Genomic DNA, 27,782 nt, shown 5'->3' with positions numbered 1-27,782 from the left:
CCCTTTAGCAAATCCATGCTGTCCATCAAAGATTATACCATTGTTGTCAACCCAACTCTGGATCCTAGTTCTCACAAGCTTCTCCAGCAACTTAACCACAACACCTGACAGAGAGATAGGCCTATAGTTTGATGCTTAAGTTCAATCATCTCCTTTATGAAGTGGCACAATCTTGCCCTCCTTCCACTCTTTAGGAACTTGGCCAAGTGCAGACTTGTATTAAAAAAATATGTCAAGGCAGGTGTCGACTCCCTGGCACATTCTTTCAGAATACGTGATGATATATTATCAAGTCCCACAGCCTTATTAACATCTAGTTTACTCCACTCCCCATACACCTCTTGCTCACCTACAGTCAGTCTCTCTTCACCCCATCATCAACTGCTCTCAATCTCTCCATGAAGTCCCATTCACAAGATTGAAAGATCTTTATGAACTGCTCATTAAGTATCTCCACCACACATTCTGCATCAACTGTCTTTATACCGTTTCCTCCAATCAATGTTATTCTTCCATAATCAATCTTTCTTTTGCTGGCTACATATCGAAAGAAATCTCTATGATTCTTTTTGGCTTCATTAGCTAACTGCTGTTCATACCTCTCTTTAGCTACTCTCACCAACCAAGTCACCCTCCTTGCCTGGTCTTTGTAGACCTCATGGAATTGGTTACTTCCACTTCTCTTATGCTGCCTCCACAATGCCCTTTTTCTCTGTATTGCATGCTTAATCTCTTTATTCATCCATCTCACACCTACCTTATTTAACCTTCTCACCCTTGGAATACATTTAGACATTGCATCTACTAACTAGTTTTTGAAAATCCCCCAAGCTGCATTGATCTCTTTTCCATCTAACTCCTCATTCCATGCTACACCCGCAAGCTGTCTAATGAACTCTTCATAATCACCCCCCCCCTTGTAGTTCCACATATACCCTTTGTTCACAGGGGTCCTTGTGCTGCTGGCAACCACCCAGGTAATCACCTCATGGTCACTTTCACCAATTGGTGGATGATTTGACACATCATTTATATTTCTATCCTCTGATGAGATGACCAAATCGAAGACCCTTAATCCTCATGTGCCCTCTGTTACATACTGTCTGAGGTAGTTTTCCCTCAAAAACTCAAGAAACTCATTTTCTTTACTTCCAGTTGCTATCTCTTCATTCCAGTCTATATTGCCATGATTAAAATCACCCGTAATGATCACCCTTTTCTTATTTGCTTGGCTTATTTGACTATACATTTCACTATCACCACGATCCACATTACCAGGTCTATAACAACATCCCACCAAGTATTTGATTCTATTCACCTCTATCTCACACCATACTGCCTCAAAACCCTGGCCCTATTTCCCTCTTGCATCTCTACCTTGTATGGACATAATTCTTTCTCTATCATCAATAGCATTCCCCCTCCCTTTTTACCCCTTCTATCCTCACGAAACATATTATATCCTTCCATCTCTATTCCTGTCAGAATGTCGTCCTCATCTAACCATGTCTCACTTATTCTGACAATCTTTGGGTGAACAGACGCAATTAGTGCAACCATCTCATCCGCCTTGTTTCTTATACTTCTGGCATTGGTATACAAACCCGACAGCTTATTTCTGGATCTACAGCTAGTTCCACTGATACCACTCACTCGATGTGATCTCTCCATGCCGAACTGGGGCCATTTCCCTTTCTGCTTCTTCATTTTAGAACCCTTTTCAATTTCATCTGTTTCCTTTTGATCCCTGGTCATTCCATTCCTTTCCTGTCTACACAGCTCTCACATCCTCTTGGAGCATCCTCCTTTCTCATGCTGTGTACCCCTATCCACCCTGAGCCTCCCCGTTTCCCTGCTCCTCTTGCACACCCGTTCTCTCATTTTCTATACTCATACCACTCACTTCCCCATTCATTTCCACTTCTTCAATCTCTCCTGTCTTACTCTTCTGCTCTTCCACATCACTCCCCTCTCAATCTGATTCATTCTCTCTACCTTCCAGCAGCAGTCTCTCCAAGCGACTCACACCATAACCACTCAAATGCAGTCCATCGCTCCCATACAGCTCACTTCGTCCCTCAAACTCATTCCACAGACAGATTAACAAACTGTATTCCCGTCTCCTCACAAATTTCAGCCAGCATATCATTCATAATCCTTGCTCTCCGCCTCATTTCACCACAATCATACCTAGGCTTCCACCTCATATCCAGTGCCTCAATCACTCTACTCATTTTACCACCTGGAAAACATACCTTGTGCATAATTGCCTTCTACACTCGCCCGTAATGTCCTAAATTATATATATATATACCCCTTTTGAGTTATGTTAGCCAATGTATTAAATATAAGGGACACTCCTAAACAAAAACAGGCTAAAATATAGCCGTTAATTATATTAATAGTGTTTTAGAGGAGTAGCATGGGAATTTCCCAGAAATTATACTTAATACCTTGTGCATTTTATCCTCTAGCACACCTTTAATAATGGAGTTGCCATACAACGCCACTCGTTCATCTTTCGTTAACTCTTTCATGCCATCATGATTTATTTTAATAGTTTTGACCTGAGTTCTCTTAATTTCATTCCGCATCCATTTCATTTCTTGCCTCATCCAATCCAATTCACTTTCCGAATCTCGTGACACATTCTCTCTATCATTAAATTTTTCTAACTTTCTAACTCTCAACCCCCTCTTCTCACTTTCCCTCTCATTCATCCTTCTTTGTTTCTGTACTTTTGGTCCAACATACGTCCAACTTTCACTATCATTCTTCTCACTTCACTCTCATTTATCTTTCTTTGTTTCTGTACTTTCGGACTAACATGCATTCAACTTTCACTATCATTCTTCTCACTTTTACTCTCATTCATCTTTCTTTGTTTCAGTACTTTCAGTCCAACATGCGTCCAACTTTCGCCATCATTCATTCTTATTTCGCTATCATTTATTCTTTCGATTTTTTTCACTTGCGATTTCTGCATCACGCCATTTCTACTTTCATTTGTTCTCTCAATTTCGTTTCTTTCCGCCACTCTCACCTCACTTTCGTCCCTTTTAACATCCATTACGGTTTTCAAATCGCTCTTTTTCTCTTTTCTTGATTTTTTAACATTTTTTCGCCTCTCTCTTTGTCACCATCCTTCTCTTTCAAACATGCACTCGTGACACAATCATTACTAACACTTTCTGTCATCAATTTCATATTTGCATTCATCAGTTCCTCATTCAGGTCACACTTCGCACACACCCTTCTTCCATCCGCGCGAAACATCCACAAATCATTTATGTAATCGAAGGAATACATATAACAGACCTCACACTTAACGAAATGACTGAAATCTAAATTAAAATCATGGAATGACAATGTCGCCGCCATTTTTTTTTTTTCCCCTGCAGGTTACTAGGTCTAATAATAACGATTTCGTAATTACGTTTAGGCAAGAAAAATCCCCCACACTAATAATACCGGAAGCGCACAACGTTCACAGCTGCTCCTACTCAAACAATTATGCATATATCGTGTTTTAGTAATCTACTTACTTATTACAATAAAGTGACTGCTTCCTTGGACAGAGGAGAAGGATACACAGTAATATACTTGGATTTCCCAAAAGCTTTTGATAGAGTACCTCATGATAAGTTGACAGTCAAACTAGAGCAGATGGGGTTGGATATTAGATTAGTGCATTGGATTGGAGACTGGCTATCTGATAGGTATCAACAAGTTGTGTATGGGGGTGCAATATCCAGGAAAAGGAAAGTCACTAGTGGCGTGCCTCAGGGATCTGTTTTAGGGCCATTACTATTTAACTTGTATATTAATGATATTGGCGAAGATTTGGATGGAGATATTCAGTTGTTTGCAGATGATGCAAAGTTGGGACAAACCATAAAGAGTAGTGAATATGTGGCCTTGCAAGAAGACTTGAATAAATTGAGTGATTGGGCAAGCAAATGGGGGATGTGAGTTCAATGTTGCAAAATGTAAGGTTTTAAAATTTGGAAAACAAAGATGGGATGCAGAATTTATGCTTGGTGAGAATATATTGTTGGAAGTAGAGGAAATAAGAGATCTGGGAGTGATAGTGGATAAGGATCTAAAATTTAGGGGACACATTGCCAAAATTGTGAAGACAACACAAAGACTTCTGGGAATGATGCGGAGGACACTGACATGTAGAAGTAGGGAGATTCTTGTTCCATTGTATAAGGCTTTGATTAGGCCACACATGAACTATTGTGCCCAGATTTGGTTATCTGGTTTTCAGAAGGATGAAGAGATGTTGGAAGGGTCCAAAGGCGACTGACTAAGGTAGTTTCTGACCTCTGGAATGTCGAGTATGAGGAAAGATTGAAAAGATGTAATTTGCAGAGTCTAGTGGAGAGAAGGTAGAGGGGAGATATGATAGAGACCTACAAGTTGGTAAGGGGTTGTTATAGGATCAATGGTGGAGAAGTTCTACAGAGAATAGTGGGAGATCAGGGGAGAACCAGAGGTCATCCCTGGAAACTGTATAAAGAGGATGTGAGTGAGAGGCAGGTTTTTTTCGTGTAGAGTTTTGAATGATTGGAATGCCTTGCCTGAGAGTGTGGTGTCTGCAAAGAGTTTGAATGTGTTTAAGACCCGGTATGATGAGATGTGTGTGAGATAAAAGGACCTCCTAGATGAGTCTTTGACTCCATGAGGTCTTGTTTAATAATAATAATAATAATAATAATAATATAATTAATTATTCCTAGAATAACTTATCTGAATCAGAAGCTCTTCTTAGATACGTCCACAGAGCTTACCTAGGGTAAGGAGGGTTAATCAGGTAGGATTAGATAAATGAGTAATATCATTATGTACAAGCTGCAGAAGAAGAAAATGATGTGGAGGGTATATAAAGAGAAAGGTGACTAGCAAACTCATGAACAGTACAAGGCTCAGGCAAAAAAAGGTGACCAGCATTGCAAGGAAAGCAAAATCAGATTATGAAAAGAACCTAGCCAAAGGAAATCCCAAAAAGTTCTTTTGTTATGTGGCAAGTAAGAGGAAGAATGTCTATGGAAGATTAACCTTAATGAGTGATGATGGTAATGAAGAGACTGAAGTATGATATAATATGTAAAATATGTTGAGTTATTGAGTGACCACTTGGCAAGAATATATCATCCTAGTGAGGTTATAACCTATGTGACAGACACTAATGTGGGAACAGAGGTGGATGAATTGGAGATTCTTAGGATATTGCACAATCTCAATGTAAATATAGCTGTGGGATTAGATAAAATATCAGCTTGGGTTTTGTAAGAATGTGCAAGGGAAATTACAATGCCTTTCGCTAAGCTGTTTAATTGAAAATTGAAAATTTAATTTAATTTGAAAAAAACATTCAAATGCCATTAAAATAACATGGATATTATTATAGTTATTATTTTGGTAACATCCATAGAGTCAGTAGACTCATTGTGGGAGGCCCCTCAACCAGCAACATGCCTATCATAACAAGCTTTGAAGTTATTCAAATAGATTGAAGCAGCTTATACCCTACCTGCATTCACAATGCTCTCTGGCAATGCATTCCACTCACTAACAACTCTCCACATAAAAAACCTACTCCTCACATCCTTCTTCACCACATCTTTATACAACTTCCACAGATGACCTCTTGTTCTTCCCATCTTAACATCCACCTTTTTTATAATTCCTTGTGTATTAATCTGATAGAATCCCTTAGTTAACTTGAAGATCTCTATCATATCTCTTCTTTTTTTACTATTCACCAAACTCTTCAATCCACATTCCCTCAAACTCTTCGTCTACACTCCAGAGTCCTGATATCACTTTAGTCATTCGTCTTTATAGTGTTTTCACATCACGATGAAAACTAGGTGACAAAATCTGAGCACAATAGTCCATGTGTGATCAGACCAGTGCCTTATATAGAGGTTCCACCACCACCTCCTTTTCTCTACATGTCAATGTACTTTTTTGTCATAGCAGCAATACAATAGATGTGCAGTCTTTGTAACACTTGCAGTGTGCCCTAGGAACTTTAGTCCACTTTCTACCATCACCCAAAGATAATGAATTTTATCCACTTTCTGAAGTAAAGTTCTGCCAATACAGTACCAATATGTAGTCTTATATATTTGTGCCCCCAAAGTGTAACACTTCTCATTAATAATATTAACACTACAGCTAAAAGTCTATCCATATCTTCCTATAGATAATTAACATTAACAATACTCCTGATAATTCTACCTACTTTGTATCATTAGCAAACATTTGAAGATCTCCAGTCAACCCACATGAAATATCATTAACAGATAAGTTAAACAGTAAAGGCTCAAGAACAGAGCCCTGAGGCACACCACTGGTCACCTTCTTTTTTGAGACACTGCTCCATCATACAAAACATGCTGGTATCTTTCAGAAAGCCTATTTTTCACTCCATCTAACCCAGTGGTTCCTAACCTTATCGAAGTCAGGGAACATTTTGATTATAAGAAAAATTTGGGGAACACCAAAAGCATTAGGGTCATAAAACTAACAATAAACATATGCATGGAATTGCCTTTTATAAAAATGGAACTTATTTTAATGCGATACTTGAGCTTGTCGGCTTTTGCAGATTTCAGCAATATCAGCTCTAATATGTGATGTAGCTACCCTCATCTCTTTGTCTATATTAGTAAGTCTTTCATGCTTTTTAGTTTTTATATGGGTTAATATTGAGAATCTGAGTTCACAGAAATATGATGTTGAAAACTGTAACAAAATTTTCAGTGCTCTTATGGACAGAGCTGGATATTCGGCTTGGATGAAAATAGAAAATTCCTGAAGAGTTATTTCAGAGAATTTCATTTTTAGAGTATGATCCGTTGACAAGGTAACTAATTGTTCTTCTTGTAACAAAAATTCACAACTTGATGTATTAACTGTGCCAAATAGATTTCGTATCAGTCCCCAGGATTTGAAGGGGATAAATTAACTGTGGAAGGGTACAAAGATGGTGTCGGGACTGTACAATGTTAGTTATGAGGATCGGCTGAGGGAGTGTGGACTGCAGAGTTTGGTGAATAGAAGGAGGGGGTGATATGATTGAGACTATTAAACTGTTGAGAGGTGGTTACAGGGTTGACACTTTGGAGTTCTTTCACTTGGTTGAACAGCAGGAAGGAGTCATGAGAAGGGGCCATCCCTGGAAGTTACGAAAGGAAACTGTGAGCAAGAGGGTGAGGAGTGGTTTCTTTGCATGGAAGGTGGTTGAACCATGGAATACATTGCCTGATGGAGTGGTGAGAGCGAGAACGACCAATGCATTTAAGGAGTGGTATGATAGACTTTGTGTTTCCTAGGAGGGACCTCCCTCGATGAGTCTTGATAGACTTGTGTTTCTTAGAAAGGACCTCCCACGATGAGTTTTTTGACTCCACGGAGGCCTGAATAATAATAATAATAACTGTGTGTATTTAAGGAAGGAAAGTAACTTGAAATCTTTTCTTCCAATATTGTTAATTGTTCTGTTATAATGGAAATAATTCCCTCGACATTTTTATCCAGAGTAGCCAATTACACTCAGAATTGTTCATGTAACATCTTTCACCGGCAGAACATTTGTAACCAGTTCGTGGAACACTGGTTAAGAACCACTGATCTAACTAATCTGCTATCTAATCCCATCTTCTGCAGCTTATACACTAATCTGTCATGTGATAATCTATCAAATGTTTTTCCAAAGCCCAAGAAAATCACTACATATGAATCTCCCTTATCGAATACATTCATCACATTATGAAGCATAACACCATGTGCCACCTGCTTACAGTGTTTTTGTATGTTAATTGCCAGTGTTCTCTGGCCATGGTGAAACACTTTTGATCTATTCATAGTAGTGAACAGCGCTGAAAGTGAGAAACATAGTAGTAGTAGTATGCATATTGGATGTATCCTAATTCAGCATCCTATCTCATCTCAGAAATGTTCTATTGGATTCAAATTAAGACTCTTTAGAATTGTTTTCTCTCAAACTGTAAACTTAGTTTTATTAGAGTGCAGAATTCATCATCATGAAGTCGAGCTCTGTGGAACTGCCAAAATGAAGTGGTTCCATAGCATCAAATTAGTCAATGTAAAATATATCATAAGGATTTTCAGCACTATCATTTGTAATAACTTTCCCCCCCCCCCAAAAAAAAAAAATTGTTTCTTAACTTCATTCCTAGATTATGCATGATGACAGTAGCATTCTTCAAGTTTGAATTTAACAAATATAGTCCCATAGGACATTTTTGTTTCCAGTGATCAGGAATCTAGCTAATGAAAATGATCAACTTTAATGTAACTTAATGCAGTAATATCAGATTCACTATATATTACAAAAGACTGTGTTAGAATGCTGACATCATTAAACTTCATGCAAATAAATGGAAACAAAAATTGAAAATTGAAAGGGAAAATGAAATAATCAGTGAATCACAGAATTAATAATCTGAAAAGCAGTCGACAGCAGATAAAATTTCAGCTGGCACAACACAAAACTTAAGTCTGTCTAAATGTTTTTTTTTTTTTTTTTTTTTCAGGAAAAAATATAACTGAAGAGTTATATTTTGTGGGGAATATAAACTATATTGATCTACCTTCACTACTGAATTCAGTTAAACTAATATCTGTATCATGGAGCTATTCACATTTGCTATATTTTATGCCAACATGCACTCCCCAGTCTCTTATCTTCAACATATTTAATTGCTAGAATTCAAACATGCTGTAAACATCATATATGACGAAATCTTGCAGATATTATGCAAAACGTACTCCTTAAATGGGGATGGGTTGGGTGATAACATATCAACAAACTGACTTACAGCATTACTAAGTATATTATACTTGACAAGAAATTATATTCATGTGTTCATTAATATTTTCCACAGAGTCTGACTCATCACAAATACATGATGAGTTGAACGTTATAACTTTACATGCCAGTACAACATCAGGACTTCACTATGGGGGGGGGGGGGGGGGGACAGATCAAAATAATGCCATCTGGAGACTAATTATTATTATTATTATTATTATTATTATTATTATTATTATTATTATTATTCAGGCCTCCAAGGAGTCAAAAGACTCATCGAGGGAGGTCCTTTCTAAGACAAAGTCTGTCAAGACTCATCGAGGGGAAGTCCCCCTCTGAGAAACACAAAGTTTATCATACCACTCCTTAAACCCACTGACCGTTCTCGCTCCCACCACTCCATCAGGCAATGCATTCCACGGCTCAACCACCCTCCACACAAAGAAACCACTCCTTACCCTCTTGCTCACAGTTTCCTTTCGTAACTTCCAGGGATGGCCTCTTGTCATCACTCCTTCCCGCTGATCAACCAAGCGAAAGAACTCCCCAGTGTCAACCCTGTAACCACCTCTCAACAGTTTAAAAGTCTCAATCATATCACCTCTCCTTCTTCTATCCACCAAACTCTGCAGTCCACATTCTCTCAGCCGATCCTCATAACTATCCTTGTACAGTCCTGTAACCATCTTTGTCATCCGTCTTTGTATCCTTTCCACGGTTAATTTATCCCCTTCAAATCCTGGGGACCAAATCTGAGAACAATAGTCCAAGTGTGGTCTGATCAGAGACTTATACAACGGAATGATAACCCTCTTATCTCTGCAGGTCAGTGTCCTTCTCATAATAGCAGCAATCCTCTGTGTTACCTTCACCACCTTTGCAATATGTCCCCTAAACTTCAGGTTTCTATCAATCATCAACCCCAGATCTCTTGTCTCCCCTACTTCCTCCAGTATAACTCCTCCCATAGAGTATGCAGCATCCCATCGATGTTTCCCAAACCTCAAGACCTTGCATTTTGCTGCATTAAACTGACACCCCCATTCATTTGCCCATCTATCTAGCTTATTTAAATCCTCTTGCAGGGATACCACATCTGCACTATTACTAATAATCCTTCCAAGCTTCGCATCATCCGCAAACAACTGAATATCCCCCTGCAATCCACTGGCTATGTCATTGATATAAAGGTTAAACAATATAGGTCCTAGTACTGAGCCCTGTGGTACCCCACTTGTAACCCTCTGCCTCCTGGAAACTGCTCCACCATACACAACTCTCTGATACCTATCAGACAGCCAATCCTGAATCCAGTTGAATAATCTGACATCCAGACCCATGTGCTGCAACTTAAATATCAGCTTATCATGTGGCACCCTGTCAAATGCCTTCGCCAAGTCTAAGAAAATTGCAGTATATGCCTTTCCCTCATCTAATGCTCTTGTAACTTTATTATAAAAGGCTAGCATATTGCTAAAACAAGAGCGTCCTTTCACAAATCCATGTTGATTCTCACAGATAACATTACCCTCATCTGCCCAATGCTGTACACGGTCTCTCACTACTTTCTCCAAGATCTTAACAACTACTGATGACACACAGACTGGCCTATAATTAGACACTTCCAGTCTGTTACCACCCTTATGCAATGGCACTATCTTACCTTCCTTCCATTCCCTGGGCACCTTTGCCAAAGCCAGACTTTCATTGAAAAGCCACGTTAAAGGTATTGTCAATTCCCTAGCACATTCTCTCAAAACTCGTGGCAAAATACCATCCAGTCCCAAAGCTTTACTGACATCCAGAGTACTCAGTATCTGAAACACACTCTCCTCCTGTACCTCCAGACCTCGTACCAGTCCTATCCCTCTAGCATTAAAACTGACTCCTCTAGGATGAAATACTCCAATAAAGTGTTCATTGAACAATTCCACTATGTCCTCTGCATCAGTCACTCTATTCCCATTTTTATCCCACAATATCATTCTTCCACAGTCATTTCTCCTCCTACTGGCCACATAGCTAAAAAATTCCCTAGGATTTTCTTTGGATCTTAGGGCCAATCTCCTCTCATATTCCAGTTTCGCTTTCCTTACCACACGAGTCACTCTTCTGGCCTGTGTCTTATATTCCTCATGCATCTCTTCACCTGTCTCCTTATATCTCTTCCATAGCCTCTTTTTCGCATGCAATTCCTGTTTAATATTGTTTGTCATCCACTTTACTCCAAATTGCGCCCTCTTCTTCACTCGTGGTATACAACTTACCATTGCTGATAACAAATATTCTTTCACAATTTCCCACGCACTGGTGATATCCCTGCCTTCCAATTCCTCCCTCCATGAAACTTCCCGAAGTTGACGTCTAAGACTATTATAATCACCTGCCTTATAATTCCACATAAGTTCCCGTCTCTTTGATACTCCTGCATGTCTATTCATTTTCCAAGTCAAAACCATATGGTCACTCTCTCCAACTGGTGGGAGAGACGTCAACTCAGTTATTATCAACTCTTCTGATGCTATAACCAAATCCAAAATTTTTGAACCTCTTGTTCCCTCTGTTACATGTTGCCTAAGACATTTGTCCCTCAAGAATTCTAGAAATTCCATTCCCCTATTGTTACATGCATCTTCCTCTCTCCAATTTATACTACTGAAGTTAAAATCTCCCATAACAATCATTCTTCTTGCACTTGCCAAACTTAGCTGTCTAAACATCTCCTGATCCCCATCCTCTGTGCTCCTGGGTCTGTAGCAACACCCCACTAAATATCCTGTCCTGCCTACCTCTACCTCACACCATACGCTCTCAAAATCATTTGTCTGACTACCTTCCAAATTCTCCACTCTTAGAGGACATAGGTCATTACTTATCATAAGCAGCACCCCACCACCACGCTTTCCCCTCCTATCCTGGCGAAAAATGCTATACCCAACGACTTCAATACCTGTTTTTATATCCCCTTCTGTCAACCACGTCTCAGTGATCGCAATAATTTTTGGCCAGGCTGATGCTATCTGCGCCACCAATTCCTCTCCCTTATTCCGGATACTCCTGGCATTAGTATACAGCATATAAATGCCATTGTTTCTATACCCAGCATTATCCCTTCTAGACTCCACTGGGCTCAGTCTTACCTGACATTGTCTCCCTTCTCCCAAGTATCCATTCCCACAAGAGGCCATCCCTGCTATCATCCTCCCTGGGACACACTGACTCGTTCAGAACAGCAATCTCTCCAGATGCCTACGTCCTTCCTCATTCAAATGCAAACGGTCTCTCGCAAACAACTCCTCTCTTTCCTCAAACGCACTCCAAGCATCCACATATACCAGTCCTCTCTTGTCACACATTCTCGCTATTATGCAATTCAATATCACCGCTCTTCTGCTCAGCTCATCATTATCATACCTAGGCAACACGCACACTATTTTTCCTCTCTCTGTCTTCTTCCGTACAGTCTCAAGCAAAAATCTCATATCTCTCGCTGCCCGACTTACATTACCACTCAAGTCATTCGTTCCTACCATCACAATCATCTCATCCACCCTTTCACTTCTCTTAATTGCCATAGCCACCCTTTCTATTGTTCCTCCTGGCAAACACTCCTCACGCATCCTATCCTGAACACCACGGATCATTGAGTCACAGTTAGAAAAATAACAGATTATGTGATAGAAAAACATAAGTTGGTGGTGGGAAAAGGGGGGGGATTTCCATATTAATACTGTTAAAAATGCAAGGGAATATATGGGCCTGCCTGTAAAATGAATAAGTGATTGAGTATATCTCTGCTTGAAAGAAATACATCGTAGAGCTAGTGTAATACATGCAGGTATGATATGGTTGTTGTAGGGATAACATAGTAACTTTCACAAGCATAGAGGTCTAAATGTTGCTAAACCAGTGAATATCATTATTATTCAGGATCTTCATTTAGTCAAAAGACTCATTGTGGGAAGACCATCTTAGGCATCACAAAGTCTCTCATATCACTCTTTAAAGTCATTCACCATCTGCTCTCTCCTCACCTTATCAGGCAGTGTATTCTATGATCCAACTATTCTCCAATCAAAAATGCCACTTCCTTTTGTAACTTCCAGGATGGCCTCCTTGTTCTGACATATGAAAAATCTCCCCATTGTTCCTGTAAATAACTCTCAAAAGTTTAAATGTTTCACCATTAGCATCCCTTTGTCTAATGCCTACCAAATTCTACAAACTGCAGAATTTGGTGGATGTAAGTGTCCTCACAACCAACATTGTACAGCCTTGATATAATTTTTGTTATCAACCACTATCCTCTCCAAATATACTATTCCCCTCAAATCCCAGTAATGATCTGAACACAGTAATCCAGATTTGGTATAATTATGGCTTTGTGCAATGAAATCATCACTTACTTTTATGTCTGCTGATCAGTGTCCTTCCAGCAATCACCACCTTTGCCCTATATCACTTAAACTTCATTTCGCCATCATCCCAAATCATCACCTTGCCCGCTCCTCTTCTGTAATGGAGTATATTACCTCCCATCAATGAATCCCAGATTTCAAGACCTTACATTTAGTCATATTAAACTGATATATCCATTAATTTTCCTACCTGTCTAGCTAATATAAATCTTCCTGTGCTACAATATCAGTTTAATGATAAAACTTTCAAGCTTCATATCATCTGCAAATATCTGAATACCTCCCTGCAATTCACTGATAGTATTGTTGACATAAATGTACCAAGTCTGTGAAACCTCCCTTTTCCTTATTATTGCTTTCCATACCATAGTTGTATAATACTCTGATCAGACCACACTTAAACTATTGTTCTCGGATCTGGTCCCCAGGATTTGAAAGGGATAAATTAACTGTGGAAAGGGTACAAAGGCAGATAACAAAGATGGTTTCAGGACTGTACAATGATAGTTATGAGGATCGGCTGAGGGAATGTGGGCTGCAGAGTTTGGTGGATAGAAGAAGGAGAGGTGATATGACTGAGACTTTTTAACTGTTGAGAGGTGGTTACAGGGTTGACACTGTGGATTTCTTTTGCTTGGTTGAACAGCGGGAAGGAGTGATGACAAGAGGCCATCCCTGGAAGTTACAAAAGAAAACTGTGAGCAAGAGGGTCAGGAGTGGTTTCTTTGCATGGAGGGTGGTTGAACCATGGGATGCATTGCCTGTTGGAGTGGTGAGAGTGAGAACAGTCAATGAGTTCAAGGAGTGGTATGATAGACTTTGTGTTTCTTGGGGGGGGGGGGGGGGCTATTCCCTCGTTGAGTCTTGATAGACTTTGTGTTTCTTAGAAAGGACCTCCCACAATGAGACTTTTGATTCCATGGAGGCCTGAATAATAATAATAATAATAAAAGATGTGTTGACAGTGCATGCATCTAACACAAGCAATGCATAACTGCATACCAAGACTTAAGAAAATAAACAGAGTAGGAGCAAGATGGATGAACAGTGAAATCAAGCAAGCAGTGTTATCACAAAAGAAGTTGTTATGAAGAAGGCAGAAGACAGTTTGTAGTGAACAGATGTATGAAGAATATAAACTGCAGACCAGAAAAGTGACAAGCATGGTTAAAAAGGAAAAAGTAGAATATGAGAGGAAATTGGTCAGTCAGATTAAAGCTAATCCAAAGCAATTTTTCTGCTATGTGGCAAGCAAGAGAAAAATAATTATGCCAGGTGGATAGTTATGGTAGCAGAGTAACCATAGCAAATGCTATAGTGGAATTATTTAATGAACACTTCATCAGTGTGTATCATAGTGGTATGAATGATTCTGTACAACATGTAGAAGAGAGGCAAGAATTAGGAGAATTAAAGGTGAAAGAATCAGAGGTGTATCGAGTGTTGCTTGTGTTAGATGTTAATAAGGCTGTGGGAATGGATGACATATCACCACATATTTTTAAAGAATGTGCAAAAGAGTTAGCCATGCCCTTGATCTGATTATCTAATGAAATTCTTGCAGTGGGGAAAGTTCCTAAGGATTGGAAAAAAGCCAAAATAATACCTCTATACAAGCATGGTTTGAGAACAGAAGTTTCCAATTTAAGACCGGTCTGTGTGTCTGCAGTTGTGATGAAAGTGTTGAAAAAAACTGAATAAAAATAGAATACAGGATTGAGTTGATGGACATAAGATTCAATATGATGGTCAGCATAGGTTTGTGAAGGACTGGTCTTGTTTTAGCAATCTCCTTATCTTTTATGATAAGGTGACGAATGTGTTGGATAAGGGAGAATCATATGCAGTGATATTATTGGACTTTGCAAAAAGCATTTGTTGGACTACCACATGATAAGTTGGCATACAAGAAGAGAACAGGAATGGATAGTATATTCGTTGGGATGGAGTGGAGATTGGCTATCTGAACAATAACAACAAGTTGTGAATGATGAAGCAGTCTCAGAAAAGGAAGGTGACCAGTGGTGTCTTCAGGTTTCTATTCTTGGGCACTTACTGTTTAATTTATGTGTTGTTTATGCAGAGCATTTGAAGGAGTGTGGATTACAAAGATTAGTGGATAGTTGAAAAAGAGGAGATAAGATAGAGAACTTCAAGTTAGTTAAGCGATTCTATCAGATTAATACAGAGGGAATTATAAAAAGAGTGGATGTTAAGATGGCAAAAACAAGAGGCCATCCTTGGAAGCTGTATAAAGATGTGGTGAAGAAGAGTGTGATGAGTAGATTTTTTAAGTTGGGGGTGGGGTGGTAGTGAGTGGAATGCATTGCCTGAGTATATACACATAAGCTGGACAGAATACATGTGTTAAAAGAATAATCTTGACAGTAAGCTGCAACATACGGATTTAGATGTCAAGTTAGTGAACTGGATTGGAAATTGGGTTCATAGATATATGAGGATTGAGTATTATGATTATTATTATTTAGGCCTCCATGGAGTCAAAAGACTCATCGTGGGAGGTCCTTTCTAAGAAACACAAGTCTATCAAGCCTCGTCGATGTTAGTGGTATGACTAACAGCATACCACTCCTTAAATGCATTGACCGTTCTCGCTTTCACCACTCTATCAGGCAATGCATTCCATGGTTCAACCACCATCCATGCAAAGAAACCACTCCTTGACCACTTTCTCACAGTTTCCTTTCATAACTTCCACGGATGGCCCCTTGTCATGACTCCTTCCTGCTGTTCAACCAAGAAAAAGAACTCCCCAGTGTCAACCCTGTAACCACCTCTCAACAGTTTAAGAGTCTCAATCATATCACCTCTCCTTCTATCCACCAAACTCTGCAGTCCACACTCCCCTTAATATATCCCCTTCAAATCCTGGGGACCAAATCTGAGAACAAGAGTCCAAGTGTGGTCTGATCAGGGTGTTATACAACGGAATGATAACTGTTTTATCTCTGCAGGTCAGTGTCCTTCTCATTATTGCAACAATCCTCTGTGTTACCTTCACCACCTTTGCAATATGTCCCCTAAATTTCAGGTTTCTATCAATCATCAATCCCAAATCTCTTGTCTCCCCTACTTCCTCCAGTATAATTCCTCCCATAGAGTATGCAGCGTCCCATCGATGTTTCCCAAACCTCAAGACCTTACATTTTGCTGAATTAAACCGACACCCCCATTCATTTGCCCATCTATCATGCTTATTCAAATCCTCTTGCAGGGCTGCCACATCTGCACCATTACTAATAACCCTTCTCAGCTTCTCATCATCTGCAAACAACTGAGTATCCCCTTGCAATCCACTGACAATGTCATTGATATAAATGTTAAACAATATAGGTCCCAGTACTGAGTCCTGTGGGATCCCACTTGTAACCCTCTGCTTCCTTGAAACTTCCCCACCATACACAACTCTCTGATACCTATCGGGACAGCAAATCCTGAATCCAGTTGACCAATCTGACATCCAGACCCATGTGCTGCAACTTAAATATCAGCTTATCATGTGACACCCTGTCAAATGCCTTCACTAAGTCTAAGAAAATGGCAGTATATGCCTTTCCCTCATCGAATGCTCTTGTAACTTTATCATAAAAGGCTAGCATATTGCTAAAACAAGAGCGCCCCTTCACAAATCCATGTTAACTCTCACAGATAACATTACCCTCATCTGCTTAATGCTGTATAGGTTCTTCGCTACTTTCTCCAAGAATTGACTAACTACTGATGACACACAAACTGGCCTATAATTAGACACTTCCAGTCTGCTACCACCCTTATGCAATGGCACTATCTTACCTTCCTTCCATTCCATGGGCACCTGTCCTGCAGCCAGACTTTCATTGAAAAGCCAAGTCAAAGGCACTGTCAGTTCCCTAGCACATTCTCTCAAAACTGTTGGTGAAATACCATCCAGTCCCACAGCTTTACTGACATCCAGAGTACTCAGTATTTGAAACACACTCTCCTCCTGTACCTCTAAACCTCAAACCTGCCCTATCCCTCTAGCATTAAAACTGACTCCTCCAGGATGAAATACTCCAATAAAGTGTTCATTGAACAATTCTACTATGTCCTCTGCATCAGTCACTCTATTCCCATTTTATCCCACAATATCATTCTTCCACAGTCTTTTCTCCTCATACTGGCCACATATCTAAAAAATTCCCTAGGATTTTCTTTGGATTTTATGGCTAATCTTCTCTCATATTCCAGTTTCATCTTCCTTACCATACTAGTCACTATTCTAGCCTTTGTCTTATACTCTTCATGCATCTTCTCTTCACCTGTCTCCTTATATCTCTTCCACAGCCTCTTTTTCGCACGTAATTCCTGTTTAATATTGTTTGTCATCCACTTTACTCCAAATTGTGGCCTCTTCTTCACTCGTCATTTACAACTTACCATTGCTGCTAACAAATATTCTTTCATAATTTCCCACACTAATGATATCCCGGCCTTCCAATTCCTCCTTCCATGAAACTTCCCCAAGTTGACCTCTTAGACTATTATAATCACCTGCCTTATAATTCCACATACGTTCCCGTCTCTTTGGTACTCCTGAATGTCTATTTATTTTCCCAGTCAAAACCATATGGTCACTCTCTCCAACTGGTAGGAGAGATGTCATCTTAGTTATTATGAACTCCTCTGATGCTATAACCAAAATCCAAAACTCTTGAGCCTCTTGTTCCCTCTATTACATGTTGCCTAAGACATTTCTCCCTGAAGAATTCTAGAAATTCCATTCTTTTATTGCTAAATGCATCTTCCTCTCCACAGTTTATACTACTCACATAACAATCATTCTTTTTGCACTTGCCAAACTCAACTGTCTAAACATTTCCTGGTCCCCACCCTCTGTGCTCCTGGGTCTGTAGCAACACCTCACTAAATATCCTGTCTTGCCCACCTCTACCTCACACCATATGCTTTCAAAATCATTAGTGCCACTGCCGACCTATGTCCTCTAAGAGTAAAGACTTTTCCAAAGTCTCCACTCTTAGAGGACATAGGTCGTCACTTATCATAAGCAGTACTCCACCACCACACTTTCCCTTCCTATCCTGCCAAAAAATGCTGTACCCAGCAACTTCTGTCAACCACGTGTCAGTGATCCCAATAATTTTTGGCCAGGCTGATGCTATCTGCGCCACGAATTCCTCTCCCTTATTCCAGATACTCCTGGCATTAGTATATAGCATATAAATGCTGTTGTTTCTATACCCAGCATTATCCCCTCTAGGCCCCACTGGGCTCAGTGTTACCTGATGTCCTCCCCCCCTTCTCCCAAGTACCCATTCGCACAAGAGGCCACACCTGCTACCATCCTTGCTGGGACACACTGACTTTTTCAGAATAGCAATCTCTCCAGATGCCTACGTCCTTCCTCATTCAAATGCAAGCAGTCTCTTGCATACAATTCCTCAAACACACTCCAAGCATCCACATGTTCCGATCCTCTCTTGTCACACATTCTAGCTATTATGTCATTTAATATTACTGCTCTTCTGCTCGGTTCGTTATTATCATACCTAGGCAACACACACACACTATCTTTCCTCTCTGTGTCTTCTTTCGTACCACCTCAAGCAAGAATCTCATATCTCTCGCTGCCCTATTTACACCACCACTCAAGTCATTTGTTCCCACCATCACAATCATCTCATCCACCCTTTCACCTCTCTTAACTGCCAAAGCCATCCTTTCTATTGTTCCTCCTGGCAAACACTCCTCACGCATCCTATCTTGAACACCACGGATCATTGAGTCCCCATACATCATACCTCATACCATTCCCTCTCTCCTATTGTTTCCATTTTCTCCTCTTCTTTCATTCCCATTACCTCTCTCTCATTCCTGCTCTCCTACTGTTTCTATTTTCTCCTCTTCTAGCGCTCCCATACCTTTCTCTCATTCCATCTCTCCTACTGTTTCCATTCTCTCCTCTTCTAGCATTCCCATACCTCTCTCTCATTCCCTCTCTTCTACTGTTTCCATTCTCTCATCTTCTAGCACTCCCATACCTCTCTCTCCTACTGTTTCCATTTTCTCCTCTTGTAGCACTCCCATACCTCTCTCCTATTTTTGTTCTCTCCATTTGCACATCCAATTCCATTCTCTCCTCTTTTATCATTCACAAATTTCTCTCCTCTCCTATCATTCCCAAAACTCTCTCTCTCTCCCCTGCTGCTCTGATTTGCCTTGCATTTTTCTCTTCCATTCTCCTAATCTCATCTTTCATACTTATCGTACTTCTCCCAAGACATTCCACCTCCTCTTTCAGCTGCTCTACCTCCCTCTGCAGGTCAATCACTCTAAATTGAAATTCACTCTCCCAAACAAAACCATCTCCTAAACTTTCACAGTCACTCACGCCTTCTACACTATCAACTATTATTTTCTCATTTACATTTTTTTTCTTCATTCTCTCCTATCCCGCTACTCATCTTCCTGTATTCATTTTCCATTCCTGGCGCAACAAAGTCAGTTATTGAGATATCTGCTGCATTTATTTCCTCCCACTGCCTGCACTTTAAACACACACGAACCCTCTCCTCTCTCTCTCTCTCACAAGCCAGATATCCAATTCGCAATACGCATACATGCCGCAAATACTGCATGCCACAAACTCTCTTATTATATTGCTTATAATAGAGTGCCTAAATGGTGGAGGACTTGGCGACACGCCATTTGTGATTGCAGCTGAATCTGCCATCATTCGTTACTGCTGAGGGACTACAAGCATAATCGTTAATTATTCAAAATAGTGTCAAAAATAAATGCTAAATAAGTATTAGGGAATATAAATAAATAAGAAAAGTATAAACAATTACAAGCAAAACAAAACATTAAGTACACTAAATAAATGAAATAAAACTAAATACAGTAATGAAAATTTAGCTTAGTCTTGTCTTCCACCGTTATGCATCCGCCCCGTCTTCTCGGTGAACAAAATACACAATATCACGACAGCACTAACTTCAAAAAACAACCACTATAGTACACTCATATTCCTGAGAAATAATTTAGCACTCAAAAACGTAAAAAAACGGACTATTCACTGGTTAAAAAATCACTTTCTTAAGCACAGCTCAAATTCACTGCCATGTGCTACGGCGACTTTTTGTACACAATTCATTGACCAATGTATTGATGCTAGTTGACTGAGCTTCATATAATCACAACCACCTTATAGTTTTACATATAGACCTTGTTCATACCAACTGTTTACTATTTGTCTGCCTTCCAAACCAACATTTCATGATCAGTTTCACCAACAGGCGGCAGTGTTGATACCTCATTTAAAACCACATCCTGTGAGAATGAGGATATCACCAAATCTAATACAGATGAACCTTGTGTTGCTTCCATCACATGCTGCTTTAGTTAGTTATCCTGTAGAAGCTAACAGGGTCCAAAGGCGACTGACTAAGGTAGTTTCTGATCTCTGGAATGTCGAGTATGAGGAAAGATGGAAAAGATGTAATTTGCAGAGTCTAGTGGAGAGAAGGAAGAGGGGAGATATGATAGAGACCTACAAGTTGGTAAGGGGTTGTTATAGGATCAATGGCGGAGAAGTTCTACAGAGAATAGTGGGAGATCAGGGGAGAACCAGAGGTCATCCCTGGAAACTGTATAAAGAGGGTGTGAGTAGGGGAGTGAGAGGCAGGTTTTTTTTGTGCAGAGTTGTGAGTGATTGGAATGCCTTGCCTGAGAGTGTGGTGTCTGCAAGGAGTTTGAATGTGTTTAAGACCCGGTATGATGAGATGTGTGTGAGATAAAAGGACCTCCTAGATGAGTCTTTGACTCCATGAGGTCTTGTTTAATAATAATAATAAAATTCACTCTCCTTGTTACTATACTAATTAAAATCTGCTATTAGAATTGTCTTCCTTTTACTTTGCCAACTAATTTATTGGGCAATTAAAAAAAAAAAATTTCACAATCAATAGTCTTCATATTCCCTGGCCTAGAACTGCATCCTATTAAATGTACTGTTCTACTGATCTCAACTTCACACCAAACAACTTCAAAATCTTCATACATACCTAAGTAACACTTGATACACCTCTGATTCTTTCACTTTTAATTCTCCTAATTCTTACTGATAGAAGCTCTTAACTAACTTGAAGATCTCTATCGTATCTCCTCTTTTCCTCCTATCCATCCAACCCTTGTAATCCACATTCTCTCAAATGCTCTGCATAATGAACACTCCTACTCCACCAATACAGTACATAGTAGCCTTATATCTCTATATCCCAAAGCCTATGTAATTTTACATTGCCAAACTGAAGCCTTTTGGCTCTTCTTTAGTAATTTCATCCATACTGCTATTTTATATTTCAACTTTTAAAAGAAACACTTCCTCTGCTACCATTAAGAATCCCTCCCCTCCCCCCTTCTTCATCTTCCTCTCCTTTCAGAAAATTCTATATCCTACCATTTCTAGTTCTGACAGTATATCATCCTCAGTCAACCAAATTTCACTTGTGCCACTTATCTTTGTGCATACTGATTCAATCAATGCCGCTTACTCTGTCCTTTTATTTCTGATACTCTGTATCAGAAATAATATAAGTATACAATCGTGACAATTCTGCATTCTTTGAAGTCATTCCATCAATACAATCACTCTACTCTCTCTCTCTCTCTCTCTCTCTCTCTCTTCATTCTGACCATCCTCATTTCCTTGATTCTGACTGATTTTCATTCATATTCTTATTTTTCTCACCATTTTGCACAGCATTACTTTGCCCTACTATAATCACTTTCTCACCTTTGTATCTATCCTCTTCCTATCCTTCCACAATCTGCTTCTCAACCTCTCTTTCTCTCTGCTTCTTAGCAGTACTGATTTTGTATGAACCCCATATACTCTTAGTTAACAATAGTCATTTCAAATAACCAACACCAAATCATTCAAATGCATTCCATCTGCTTTGAACCATTCTAACTTCTCTTCGAATTCATTCTATACATTCACAAATTAAACAGTCCCTGCCTGACACAATTCAGCCACCTTTCCATTCAGTATAATTGCTCTCCTTCTCAGTTCACTACTATCATATCTTGGCAACAAACTAACCACTTTCCCAATGACACTATTATCTTTCACTGACTACAACAATATCTTCAAATCTGTTTCCACATTCTTTGTCTCACTATCTAAGCCATTTGTGTCCACTACTACCTCTACTTCCGATGCTTGTTACTATAACTTCCTTTTATGCGAAGCATCTGATATTCGTCTTCTTGTATCCTCTGTAAAACACTGTGCACCTTATTTTTTACCATGCCTTTAATGATCGTGTCACCATAAAAAGCAACCCTTTCATCTTTAGATACTTGCTTTTTCTGATTAACTTCCTTGTTATTTTCATAAGTTATTCTCTTCTCTAATATTCAGTTTCCTCCTCCATACATTTAACTTGACTCTTCATTTTCATTTCCCCTTGCCTAAGGTCTTTCATGTCACTTCTATTATTGCTATCATAAGCTTCCATCTATTTGCTGATTATTACTAGTGACATTGTTCTCATTTTTTGAACACTCAAACCTTTCACATTACACTTCTCACATATTATAACATGTTCCTTTTTATTGTTCAATCTAACACTCCATAAATCTTTAACATTTCTGGACACATAAATGAAACAATTGTCTGATCTTATCCACTGAGAAAAGTCCAGGAAAAAACTCTATCTTCGAGTAGAGACCTTCTGTCCTGATGCCATACGCTTCTTTGTTGCCACTGCCACAATTTTTGTAATGTTAACTGGCACTTTCATGTTAATTAAACTCAGAGATACAATATTAAAATTGAAATAACATATAGAAACACACATCGGTCTGGTTTATCTTCTCCCCTTATTGTGTTGTTTTTGCATATGTTACTTACTGTAACACACACAATTACTGTATTCATTTCATTAAACCTAACTATGAGTATTTATTAAATGCAGTTTTATTATTATTATTATTATTATTATTATTATTATTATTCAGGCCTCCATATAGTCAAAAGACTCATCTGAGGTCCTTTCTAAGAAACAAGTCTATCAAGACTCATCGAGGGAGGGTCCCTCCTAGGAAACACAAAGTCTATCATACCACTCCTTAAATGCATTGACCGTTCTCACTCTCACCACTCCATCAGGCAATGCATTCCATGGTTCAACCACCCTGAATGCAAAGAAACCACTCCTCACCCTCTTGCTCACAGTTTCCTTTTGTAACTTCCAGGGATGGCCCTTTGTCATGACTCCTTCCCGCTGTTCAACCATGCGAAAGAATTCCTCAGTGTCAACCATGTAACCACCTCTCAACAGTTTAAAAGTCTCAGTCATATCACCCCTCCTTCTTCTATCCATCAAACTCTGCAGTCCACACTCCCTCAGCCAATCCTCATAACTAACATTGTACAGTCCAGACACCATCTTTGTTATCTGCCTTTGTACCCTTTCCACAGTTAATTTATCCCCTTCAAATCCTGGGGATCAGATCTGAGAACAGTAGTCTAAGTGTGGTCTGATCAGAGTCTTATACAATGGAATGATAACCATTCTATCTCTGCAGGTCAGTGTCCTTCTCATTATTGCAGCAATCCTCTGCATTACCTTCACTACCTTTGCAATATGTCCCCTAAATTTCAGGTTTCTATCAATTATCAAACCCAGATCTCTTGTCTCTCCTACTTCCTGCAGTTTAACTCCTTCCATATAGTATGCAGCATCCCATCAATGTGTCCCAAACCTCGAACTTACATTTTTCTGCATTAAACCGACATCCCCATTCGTTTGCGCATCTATCTAGCTTATTCAAATCCTCTTGCAGGGCTACCACATCTGCACTATTACTAATAACCCTTCCCAGCTTCGCATCATCCACATACAACCGAATATCCCCTTGCAATCCACGGACAATGTCATTGATATAAAGGTTAAACAATATAGGTCCCAGTACTGAGCCCTGTGGAACCCCACTTGTAACCTTCTGCCTCTTTGATATTACTCCACATACACAACTCTCTGATACCTATCGGACAGCCAATCCTGAATTCAGTTGACCAATCTGACATCCAGATCCATGTGCTGCAACTTGAATATGAGCTTATCGTGTGGCACTCTGTCAAATGCCTTTGCTAAGTCTAGGAAAATGGCAGTATATGCCTTTCCCTCATCTAATGCTTATAACTTTATCATAAAAGGCTAGCATATTGCTAAAACATGAGCGCCCCTTCACAAATCCATGTTGACTCTCACTGATGACATTACCCTCATCTGCCCAATGCTGTATATGGTCCCTCTCTAGTTTCTCCAAGATCTTACTAACTACTGATGACACACAAACTGGCCTATAATCAGACACTTCCAGTCTGCTACTGCCCTTATGTAATGGCACTATCTTACCTTCCTTCCATTCCATGGGCATTTTTCCCACAGCCAGACTTTCATTGAAAAGCCAGGTCAAGGGCACTGTCAGTTCTTTAGCACATTCTCTTTCCAAATGTTTTCATTTACTGTAGTCTCCAGTTAATGTGTAAGTGCTAAGGGGATGTTGTTAAGGGCAGCCATGCACCAGCATTATAATTTATGCTGATTGCAGTTTTTAGCTTGTTCTTCATGTCTAGAGCACAGCATTACTGATAATTGCAAAATAAAATATATAAAAGTAACATTCTAAGAAATTTTTCTTTCGTAACGTTAAAGGTAATCGCAAAATACTGCAAGTATTCTATTTTTAAAATTTGTAAGCAAAATAACTGGTTTTCAATATATAGGATTTTTCATCATCTTCATCATCATATGGACGTTTGTTTGCAGTAAAACACGACAGTAATAGGGAAATTGCCATAACTACTGTCAATGAACATACAATGTTATCTTACTAAAAAAATATAAACATTTGTCTCTAACAAAATTGCTAATTTAACATATATTCATTATTAAAAATTATGGAAACAACTACCATGTTATAGTAAAACTTCAGTTTAATATAAACCCCAAATAATTACCTGATGTTTTAATCTTCATATCAAGGTCATCATCATCATCTGGAATATATGCATATATACAAAGAATCAAGCTATGTTACAATCTGCATAGTACTAAAGTCACATTAATTTGGTCAGTTGTTAACACTACTGGCCTGACCTCTAGTGAAAAAATAAAAAATGAAAACCTTACTACATCAAAGCTAGTCATGTTATCTGTTTTGTTACAAATCATTAAGAGATATACTAAGCTAAAGAGCAACATGTTCTCACATAGTTACTCACAGATAAATTAGAGCAAAAACAATATAGATGATGACCATTAAAGGTTGAAATTATTGCTTAGAGTCCTAAAGTAAAGGTTTGCTGGAGAACCTGAAAGAACTTATGTGGGCCGAATGTATGCCATCCAAATTCTTGGGATTTTTATGCCACAATTATTGTTTAGATTGGGTTGATCAAAATTTTTACACTTCCTTGAATTTGCTTTCATAACAGGTTTTTGTATGATGTAAGAAACATGTACCTTTCCAATCAATTTAGTGTAGGGTATTGAGAACGTGATCCGAGAGGCCTGCTTCACTAAAATTGTTCACTTTAATGTGTTGTTTGTGTTCTTTTTTACGGATTAAAATTGTTTTTCCAGTTTCACCAATATAAAGTAACTAACAGGTACAATGGATTCGGTATACCCCATGATTGGCCAAAGGAGGGGGAGGGGATCCTTGGAGGAGTTGAATATGTTTTTTAATTTTATGGGTGGTTTAAAAGTAGCATTAAGATTTTAATTGTGTCGATTTCTATTTATTTTATTTGATAACCCTTCAATGTATACCAGCGGTCGTCAACCTTTTCAGGCTCGTGGACTACATTCAATTTTTATTTTTAATAATCGGGCTGCAGGAGTTTAATTAAGAGAAAATAGTAAGTGAAAAAAAATTTGAGTTATCATTTTTATTATTATTACAGTCTTAAAAAACACAGAAATATTTAAAGTATGAGATATGAAACAAGCATGAAAATGAAACTCAATGAAATATTATTATCATGCAAAAACAAAGTAATATAGATTATGCATCACAATATGTCTCTCTGCTATTTTTAGCAAGCATCGACAAAATTTTTGAATATTTTCTAATTAAAATGCGTTCTTTAATGTGCGCCAAAATCTCGGTTGTCGTCGGATGAAGTCGCCTTTGTTATCCCCACTCACGATGACTCACAAGGTTGACTCATACCAAGTTGCACGCGATATCAAGAAGTATAGGTATAAAATGATTTTTAATTTATTATTCATATTATAAAATGTATTATTTAAGTAATTCAACATACGGGCCACATGCCATGTAAGTATGGTCATCCTTTTATGGGCTGCCAAAAATGCACATTTGGGCTGCATTTGCCGACTCCTGATATATACAATAACTGGTTTTGCTGTAATCTATATTATTTGCATATTCTGAAGTTTTATAAAGAAATTTATTGATGGTATTTTTATTATAGCCATTGTTTATAAATGTATTGCTAATGATTTGTAATTCTTGTTTAAGAGCTTATTCATTAGAGCAAATTGTTATAGCTTTGTTGAGGGTGCTAACGAACCCAAGTTTTTGTGAAGGATGGTGGTAAGAGTTAGCATGTATGTATTGGCTGGTATATGTGCATGCTTGTGGTAAACAGTGAAGGATAGACTGCCTGAGGGAAGATGTGTGACTAGTGTATTCAGGAAAGAGAGTGAGTTTTAATTTTCAATTACAATGGTAAATTGTATGTGTCTGTGTTGTTTATTCAGATGGCTGAGGAAGGTGTTCAAAGTTTGGTGCTTATGTGGCCAGATAACAAACACATCATCAACATACCTAAGCAGATTGTACGTTTTTTTTTTTTTTTTTTAAATAAAAGAATCTAGAGCATGTTGCTCAAAAGCTTCCATGTTAAAGTTGACAATTGGGGGTGGGGGAGAGAATTGTAGTCAGCCCATGGCTATACTTTCTTTTTCGTACATAACAATTATTTTGCCAAACGAAGTAACTGGAATGTTGTACGTGGGTAAAGGTTCATAATATCAAGTGGAAAAGTTATGTTTCCATAATTTTTAATAACTATGTAGCCATGTAACTATGATAGAAAGGACTCTCATAATTTTATATAAAGTATATTATGGAAAATTATTGGTTTTTGAAGTAATTGTATAGTTCCTAAAGGCTTGAATGCCAGCATTTTGAGATCTGACTGACAGCTACATCTGCAATCCTGTATAGAACTGCCATATTTGAAAGTTCCCCTCCATACACTAATCAAGCTGATTCCTGTGGCATATAGTTTTACAGTGGAATTTGTGGCTTTTCCTGTGGATGCTGTCAACACACATCGTGTTAAGCCAGAGGTATGTTTAACTTTTAATTCACTCAATATTGTTTTAATAAGATGCAATTTTTTTTTATAAAAATTGTATATAGTGTATTAATCTAAGCAGAAAAGCATCTCCAAAAAAATGAGT

General features: G+C 38.7%; 1 protein-coding gene across 4 annotated transcripts in view; it reads left to right on the top strand.

The window, feature by feature from the left end:
• LOC150109923 (6-phosphofructo-2-kinase/fructose-2,6-bisphosphatase 1-like) overlaps window positions 1-27,782 on the top strand; it is a 463,954-nt gene that overhangs the window by 404,224 nt on the left and 31,948 nt on the right. For 3 of the 4 annotated variants that reach the window (XM_090397298.1, XM_090397290.1, XM_090397311.1), the window contains exon 13: window positions 27,544-27,668. The exons of the other annotated variant lie outside the window; for it this stretch is intronic. In XM_090397298.1, the coding sequence (XP_090253424.1) occupies window positions 27,544-27,668 (125 nt within the window). The remainder of the gene's footprint in view (window positions 1-27,543; window positions 27,669-27,782) is intronic. 4 annotated transcript variants of the gene reach the window in all.

This window comes from Typopeltis vanoorti, chromosome 1, assembly GCF_054136105.1.
Source record: "Typopeltis vanoorti isolate ZY-2024b chromosome 1, IOZ_Tvanoo_1.0, whole genome shotgun sequence".
NCBI lineage: Eukaryota > Metazoa > Arthropoda > Arachnida > Uropygi > Thelyphonidae > Typopeltis > Typopeltis vanoorti.
The sequence above is the reverse complement of the archived record's forward strand: the minus strand, read 5'-3'. Positions and strand labels throughout refer to the sequence as shown.